The sequence below is a fragment of the Penaeus vannamei genome, chromosome 27, assembly GCF_042767895.1.
Source record: "Penaeus vannamei isolate JL-2024 chromosome 27, ASM4276789v1, whole genome shotgun sequence".
Lineage (NCBI taxonomy): Eukaryota > Metazoa > Arthropoda > Malacostraca > Decapoda > Penaeidae > Penaeus > Penaeus vannamei.
Window position 1 is genome coordinate 12768494 of NC_091575.1, and position 9041 is coordinate 12777534.

Below are 9041 nucleotides of genomic sequence, written 5' to 3' on the forward strand. Positions count from 1 at the left end.
TTTCGTTCATTTTCGTTATAAGCGAAATATACATATAGGTAAATGTAATTATCATATGTGTATATATATCCAAAAGCAGAAAAAACTATACATACAAACCAATATAATTCCATTTTTGCGACATTTTCAAACGCGCAAATCATTTCCGAGTTATCATATTTGTTTTTTTTTTCCACGATACGAAAATACGAAACAAAAGAACGCTGCGTCAGGATTTTCGCGCGCAATTTGAAAGAAAAGGATGACATGTTTTTGTTTTTTTTTTGTTTTTTCCTTCTTTTCTCGTCCGTGAATTGACAAAATCAAGTCTTCATATAGAATTTTTTTTCTTAGCCATATTCTTCCGTTATTATTGATAGTTTTTTCTGCCATTCAATGCATTCTACATTTGGAATCATCATTATCATATCGTTATTAACATCATTATCATCAACATCATATTTCATCATCCCATTAACCATCTACCCACAAGAATCATAAAATCACGCATATACATAATGAAAAAACAAACATAAAGATACAATTAACATACACAAATAATTAAAAAAAAAAAAACGTAAATACACACGTATACAATATCAAAAGATACAATACCGCACGTTTTCTTCAAGACCTTCCCTTCATAATCTTGAAATCTTCTGACATGCCAAAGAAAACCGGTCATCAGGTCATCATTCTAGATATGCTAGAAGTACGCACGTGGATTAGCACTGTTTTCCCGCACGTACCGAGGTTCAGAGATTGGCACGGATTCTGTCACGTGCCATTGCTGTTTTGTTTTTATTTTTGATTATTTTTATGATTTTTTTTCTTTTCTTTTTTTCTCTCTCTATTTTTTCTGCCTGTCATCCTTTTTGTCGTTCTGTTTCTCTTTCTTTCTCTTATTTTCTTTCTTTATTTCTCTTATTCTCTTCCTCTCTTTCTCTCTTTCTTTCTTTGATTCTCTTTCTCCCTATCTTTCTCTCTTTCTTTCTCTGATTCTCTTTCCTATCTTTCTCTTCCTTTCTTCATCTTTCTCTCTCTCTCTCTCTCTCTCTCTCTCTCTCTCTCTCTCTCTCTCTCTCTCTCTCTCTCTCTCTCTCTCTCTCTCTCTCTCTCGCTCTCGCTCTCTCTCTCTCTCTCTCTCTCTCTCTCTCTCTCTCTCTCTCTCTCTCTCTCTCTCTCTCTCTCTCTCTCTCTCTCTCTCTCTCTCTCTCTCTCTCTCTCTCTCTCTCTCTCTCTCTCTTTCTCTCTCTCTCTCTCTCTCTCACCAATACTAATAAACATAAAAAGAATATTATGATTGCCATAAGCAACTGTCATCTCCAGCCGCCTGCATCATCACGTGTGCAATGATGTGCAAATGAGCGAGTTAATTGCATTCATTATTGCATTCATTACTTTCATAGTCTGCAATAATCACAGTAATTCCCTCATTAATTACACCGGCCTCTGTATCTCCCTTTAAGCCGGTGGATCATGCCTTCCCGATGTAATTTTCGCCTCTACGTAACCGTGACGCCCGTGAGATCCGCACGTTTGTAAATGCGTAGACACGGATGACACAGACATTCGCAGTAAACACGTCATGGCGTCCGTCTTTCCCCGACACACATACTTGCACATGTCTGGCTCTGAGTACGCACGCCGCACACGCACACACGCACGCCGAGACACAGACGGATGGCGTACGTTCCAGCGAGCGCCCCGAGCCAGACACATATACCCAGCTAGACAAACATACTTTAGTTTCTCGGCAGACGGAGGAGAGCCTGCGAGTCTAGAATGGGCACTGGAGGAGCTGCTTTTGGCCACGTGTGAGGTGCCCCCTGCTATACTTGGCCACGGGGCGATGGCTTAAGCAGGACCCGCCGCCAATGAATGGTGGGTGTCGCACACGTAAAAAGCTACAGCGGACTCGTGTAATTCATATTCGCCCGCGGTTCGTCTGGGCTTCGTTCGTTTCCCGAATTGCTTTGGGAGAGACGGAGGACTCGCCCAAGAGCCTCGGCTTTCGAAAAAATGAGATCCATCCCGCCATCTCCGCCTTCGAGAGCCTTCTTTACGCGGATGGAAGGAGGTTCCCATTCTCCCCGACAGCCTCTCCATCTCGCCGTATTTACATAGTTTCAAAGAAAGTCGGGCAGCGAAATGCAAGGTTGTGAACGAACGGTTGAGGGGCATCGCCGTCTCATTTACATTCATGCCACGACCACCGCCGGCAAGATGCACAGCGTCGCGGCGACTTTCCTCATTGTTTCGTCCCCGCGTAGTCCGGGTAGTTGCCGCCGCGAACGAACCGATCTGAAACGCCATTGGAAAGTACGCCGAGAGAGCGCCGAGTCCCCGAAACTGGCCGAGCAGGAGTTATGGGGTCAAATAACTCAGCGGTTAATTCTTCCACATGTTAGAGGCATCGTCATTAAACTATTATGAAAGGAGAGGCCATTTATCGTACTTTATTGAGCGTGGATCGAGGAGAGAATGATAAGAAAAAGAAGGAAATGCTGGAGGATTCTTCGCCAGAGCTCGGAGGGGATGCCCGACAGATGGAGCCGATAAAAGACTCGCTCTTACACGGAAGAAAAAGAGGGAGATGATTAGATTGTGTAAAAAAAAGAAAAAAAGAAAATGAAAGATGCCAAACAAAAAAAAAAATAGATAAAAGACCAAGATGCGCAATGAGATAGAACGCGGCTTGTCAGATTACAAAAAAACATAAGAATAAGAAAGAGAAAGAGAGAGACAGAGACAGAGAGAAAGGATAGAGAAAGAAAAGGAATCAGAACACGAAAGACCCACAACAACAACTCCCATCCCTCCTCAATACCCCCCTCCCCCCCCCAAAAAAAAAAGATAAATAAATAAATAAAAATCTCACAGCCGTCAAAAACCAGGCGGATCAAAGCTGGTGAAACGCTCAGCAAAAACACACGGGGGAAGGAAGGGGAAAAATGTATATCTGAAAGGATGATTCCGATTGGTGAGACCTGCCGAGAGGCCGCCAGTGGGTCAGTAGGACTCGGAGCGGAGGAGGAGGAGGAGGGGGAAGAAGTGGAGGAGGAGTAGGAGGAAGAAGTGGAGGAGGAGTAGGACTCGGAGAGGAGGAGGAGGAGGGGGAAGAACTGGAGAAGGAGTAGGAGGAAGAATGGGAAGACTTGAAGAAGTGGAGGATGAGGAAGAAGAATGGGAGGACTTGAAGAGGAAGTGGAGGAGGAGGAGTAGGAGGAAGAATGGGAGGACTTGAAGAGGAAGTGGAGGAGGGGTGGGAGGAAGTGGAGGAGGAGGAGGAAGAATGGGAGGACTTGAAGAGGAAGTGGAGGAGGGGGTAGGAGGAAGTGGAGGAGGAGGAGGAAGAAGAAAGGGAGGACTTGAAGAGGAGAAGGAGGAAAAATGGGAGGATGTGAAAAGGAGGAGGAGGAGGCTCAGAAGAAGAAGGAATTGGAGAGAAAGAAGAAGAGAAGGAGGAGGAAGTTTTAGATTTTTATTCTGCTCTCCTCTCCCTCTCTTTTTTTTGGGGGGGGCGGGGCAGTCTTTCATGTCTTTCTCTTGTTTTCCTTATTTTCTTGCTGTTTTGGTTTAATTTATTTTACATCTTTATGTTTGTCTTCTTTTTCTTTTTCTACTTTCTAACATCACCACATTCCTTCTCTCTCTCTCTCTCTCTCTCTCTCTCTCTCTCTCTCTCTCTCTCTCTCTCTCTCTCTCTCTCTACTCTCTCTCTCTCATCTCTCTCTCATAGAAGGAAATTATCGTAAAGAAAATTATTTAAGAAAAGGAGACGGAGATGAAACAGGAATAGCAAAAAAAAGAGAAGATTGTGATCACAGGAAAGCAGGAAAGATAATTATTTCTGATTAGACGGTACAATCTCCTCTCGTCTTTTTATTCTTTTTCTTTTTTTCTTCCATTTCTTATTGGAAAGAGGAGGGAGAGGAGGGAAGATAACCCATCCGGTACATAAAGGTAGATTAGTAGGTAGGAGAGACTTATAACCCATTCGATATAAGTTATAGATCTACTTCGTTCGGTCGACAAAAGTAGATTAGTAGGTAGAAGAAACTTATAACCCATTCGATAGAACTCTACTCTACTCTACTCCGTTCGATAGACAAAAGTAGATTAGTAGGTAGATATAGCATGTAGATAAGACTTTATACCCACTCGATATAAGTTATAAATCTACTCCGTTCGGTAGACAAAGGTAGACTAAGAGGGAGAGGAAAGAGGCAGTACATAGTCGACCTGTAGACTCGGCGCCTGTTAAGAGTGGGTCTTGGGGCAGCTAATAGTGTCAGGTGGGGGGGGGGGGGGGTCGTAAAGACATGTGTGGGAAGACTAGACGTTTCTGTCTGATCCTCGCGTCTTTGGGGCATCGTTCGTACATGTCTCAGCGTCTTGAGGTTGAATAGAATAGTGTGTGTTGAGTTTGACGCGATCTGTTGCAGTGCAAGTTCGAAATGTGCTTGCCCTGGTTGGGAAAAAAATCGTTGTGTATGTAGGTATCGAAATAATCGAGAAAAAAACAAACAAACAAACACAGTATTTCGTTTCAAGCGAATCACAAACACACGCGGAACATACAGAAATTCTTTCGCTTATTGTTAGTTCCATTTCCCCCTCCGTGCGTCGGTTTCTTAGTTCCATTTCCCCCCGCGGTCTCGCTCGAAGGGTTATGATGAGTTTTATGTTTTTCTGTGGGTATGTTGGAGAGAGCGGGGGGGGGGGGGGAGTTGATGTGGATAGTAAGACCGGAGACGATTTTGTTGGAAATGTAAAATAATCATGATAATTCTCCCGAAAGATTTATTTCAAGATTGGTGATCAATGCCCCCCCCCTCCCTCCCTCCCCCGCCTCTCTCCCTACCCTCGACCTGTCCCATTCATCTATCCCCTCTATTCTATCCGTGCCCCTTCTCCCCCTTCCCCTTCATCCAACACCCTTCCTCCTTTCCCAGTTCCATACCCACTTCCTACCCGCCTGCCCCTACTCTATCTACACCCCCTACCCAGCAGCTTCCACACCACCCCCCTCCCCTACCCATACCCCCTTCCCAACCGCCATTCATATACCCACGCCCCTCCCCGAACCCTAAATTGTACCCCCTCCCCCTCCCCCTCCCAACCCTCTTTTTAGAACCGACTACTAAGAAATGACGCAATATCTCAGCACGATTTTTTTCTTCTTTTTCTTCTCCACTCACCTCTTCGCTTCCTCCCACCCTCCCTGCCTGCCTTCTTCACTCTCCCTCCCATCCTCCCTCCCTTCCTTCCTTCCTTCTATCTTCTCTCCACTTCTTCCCTTCCTTTCCTCTCATCTTCCCCTCCTCCCTACCTCCTCCTTCCCTCCCTCCCTCCCTTCCCTCCGTGCCTCCCTTCCCCCATCATCCCCGTCAGCCTCCCTCCCCTCTCCCTCCCCCCCTCCCCCTCTCCTCCTCCTCCCTCCCTCCCCTCTCCCTCCCTCCCTCCCTCCCCGTGCAGACTTTCTCTCGCTCTCTGCTATTTCCGCCTTCCTCTCCATCTGCCATGTATGCCCTTCTTTTCATATCTCTTTTGGTTTATTCTTTTCTTCTCTATTTATTATCTTCTTGTTTGTCTCCCTTTTGGTTTCAGTTTTTTTTTTCTCTTTCTTTCTTTTTTTTCTTTTTTTTTACTTAATCAAGTCAAAATTGTAGTGAAGATGGCACTGTCTTCCCTCCTGTATCTATTATTCATTCCTTCATCTATCAACCAGTGCATTTGTTTATTCACTTACTCAATTATTCATTTACTCATCATTTATTCATCGTGTCCTCATTTCCTTACAAGATGTCGGGAGAGGTCGCGTTTCTTGCCGATTTTCTTATGAAGACGGAGGAGAGAGACGCGTGCGTGCGTGTGTGTGTGTGTGTGTGTGTATGTGTGTGTGTGTGTGTGTGTGTGTGTGTGTGTGTGTGTGTGTGTGTGAGTGTGTGTGTGTGTGTGTGTGTGTGTGTGTGTGTGTGTGTGTGTGTGTATGTGTGTGTGTGTGTGTGTGTCTGTGAGTGTGTGTGTGTGAGTGTGTGTGTGTGTGTGTGTGTGTGTGTGTGTGTGTGTGTGTGTGTGTGTGTGTGTGTGTGTGTGTGTGTGTGTGTGTGTGTGTTAGTGTGTGTGTGTGTGTGTGTGTGTGTGTTTGGGCTTGAGTATGTACGTATATCGGAATAAATCTGAAAAGAAATAAAACAGTGTCATTACTTACGCCAATGCATAATTAATATCAAAGATGATAATGTAAACAAAATATATACGTAAATGCAATCATGATATGCAACAGCTGGCATCAACAGACAGGCGGCGTCCACCCTATCACCATACTCGATTTTCCTCACCATACTCACCGCCCATATTCACTGCTCTTTGCATACTCATCACCATAACCATACTCATCACCATACTGATCACCATAACCATACTCATCACCATACACACCGCCCTTTGCAGACTCATCACCATACACACCGCACTTTGCACACTCATCACCATCACTATACCCATCGCCCTTTGCATACTCATAACCATACTCATCACCATACTCACCATCCTTTGCATACTCATCACCACCACCATACCCATCGCCCTTTGCGTACTCATCACCATAACCATACTCATCACCATACTCACCATCCTTTGCAGACTCATCACCACCACCTTTCCCGGGGCGTCGTTCGAGCAACTGGAGCGACTCGTGAACGAAACCATGACAATACACTCACGTTGGGGGTCTTGTTGTGTCTCGTTGGTTCTCCTCATTTATTGTTTCTTTCTTCTTCTTCTCTTTCCTCTTCTTCTTTATCTTCTTTGTTCTTCTTCTTCTTTATCTTCTTTGTTCTTCTTCTTCTTCTTCTTCTTCTTCTCCTTTGTTCTTCTTTTTCTTCTTTACCTTCTATCTTCTCTTTCTTATTCTTATTCCTATTCTTCTCTTTCTTCTTTTTATTTTCTTCTTCATCTTCGTTTTAGCACGTTGCGATATTTTTGTGATTTTGTATACTTACCTCTTGTTTGCTTATGAGTGGATTCTGATATGAACCGTATATACATACATACATACATACATACAAGCATACGTACATACATATTTACGCACATTCATACATACGTATACACAGTGTATAGTCTTTCTATAAATATAATTCTATGACCTTTTATAAATACGCCAAAGTGTCTCCCTGTTCCTCCCTTGCTAATCCCGACGCGCCCTCCTTGCAGGTGGCGAGCAGCGAAGACGCCGCCGAGATGGAGACCCCCGCCGCCGCCCCCGCCGCCCCCGCCGCCCCCGCCGCCCCCACAGCAGTAGAAGCCAGCGAAGACCCCGCGCAGGAGACCCCCGTCGCCCAGGACCGCTCGGACGCCGCCCTCATCGGCGACGAAGAGGCCCCAGACCTGATCGCCCTCGAGTCCTCCGTGGACCGCGACTCGGCCTCCTACGCCCCGCCCCCTCCGTCGGGCCACGGCCCTCCGCCGCCCTCGCCCGTGGCCATCCCCGTGCCCTTGCCCGTGTCCGTGCAGCCGGGCCGCCTCGTCATCCCCGGCCTGCCCCGCCAGCCCGGCCCCCACAACAAGGAGGGGTCGCGCCCCCGCCTCGCCCCTTCGGCCCCCGCCCGCCCTTCCGACCTCCTCCCCCTCCCCCTCCCCCCGGCTACGGCGTGCCCCAGGCGAAGCAACCGCCCACACCCATCTACAAGAGGCCTCCTCCCCCACCCAAGAACTACGGCCCCCCACCCAAGCCCACCTACGCTGCTCCCCGCCCACCGCCACCCACCTACAACGCTCCTCCCCCACCCAAACCCACCTACAATGCCCCACCACCTCCTCCCCAGCCCACCTACAACGCTCCACCCCCGCCCCCACAGCCCTCGTACAGCGCCCCCGTGCCCGCCCCCGCCCCCGCCCCTGTCCTCGCCCCGGCTGAGGGCTACGGCGCCCCCAAGCCCGCTGACGTGTACTCCGAAGGCTCCGCTCCCGCCGTGGCCGCAGCCATCCCTCCGCCGCCGCCCATCCACTCTGGCCCTGTGCTTCCTCCCGCCCCGCTGTCTCCTCCCCCGGTTAACTATGGCAGCCCTAAGCCTTCTGATGTATCCCACGGCCGGCAGCCGGTTCCTGGCCCTGTTCTGAACGCACCCCCGCTCCCCGCCCCTCAGCCATCCTACAACGCCCCCCCACCTGCCCCTCAGCCATCCTACAACGCCCCCCCACCTGCCCCTCAGCCGACCTTCAGCGCCCCGCCGCCCGCCCCTCAGCCGTCTTACAGCGCCCCGCCGCCCGCCCCTCAGCCCGCCCCTCAGCCTGTCTACAGCTCGCCCCCCGCCCCTCAGCCCGCCCTCAGCGTCGGCCAGTCTCCGTCCTCGATCTCCGTGTCGGCGCCGGTCGTGTCCCACGGTAGCGTGTCCGCGCCCGCCCCGACCTACAACGTGCCCGACGCCGACGTGTCGGGCTCCGCCAACTCGTACGCGCCTCCCGAATCGCTCGGCCCCAACGACCCCTGGCCCGCCACCGTGCCCGAGATGCCCAAGATCACCGCGCTGGACGTCAAGTGCGAGAAGAACCTGATGAAGGTCAGCATCGCCTTCGACAAGCCCTTCTACGGCATCATCTTCAGCAAGGGCCACTACAGCAACGTGAACTGCGTCCACCTCCCGGCTGGCCTCGGCCGCTCGCAGGCGACCTTCGACGTGTCCATCAACGCCTGCGGAACGACCGGCAACACCGAGAACGGCCTCTACGGCTACGGCAGCGAGAGCGGCTCTGGCACGTTCTTCGAGAACACCATCGTCGTGCAGTACGACCCTCAGGTGCAGGAGGTGTGGGACCAGGCCCGCAAGCTGCGCTGCACGTGGCACGACCAGTACGAGAAGTCCGTGACCTTCCGGCCCTTCCCCGTCGACATGCTGGACGTGGTTCGCGCCGACTTCGCCGGGGACAACGTGGGCTGCTGGATGCAGATCCAGGTGGGCAAGGGCCCGTGGGCCTCCGAGGTGTCGGGGCTCGTCAAGATCGGCCAAACGATGACCATGGTGCTCGCCATCAAGGACGACGACAACAAGTTC

At 49.8% G+C, this 9041-nt stretch overlaps 1 protein-coding gene across 1 annotated transcript in view; it reads left to right on the top strand.

Annotated features, from left to right (window-relative positions):
- The window catches only part of LOC113818617 (uncharacterized), a 54096-nt gene that overhangs the window by 42999 nt on the left and 2056 nt on the right, over positions 1-9041 (top strand). The window contains 2 exon segments of the mRNA XM_070140835.1: positions 7204-7851; positions 7854-9041. The exon segment at positions 7854-9041 is cut by the window's right edge and continues 2056 nt beyond it. Coding sequence (XP_069996936.1) covers positions 7204-7851; positions 7854-9041 — 1836 coding nt within the window.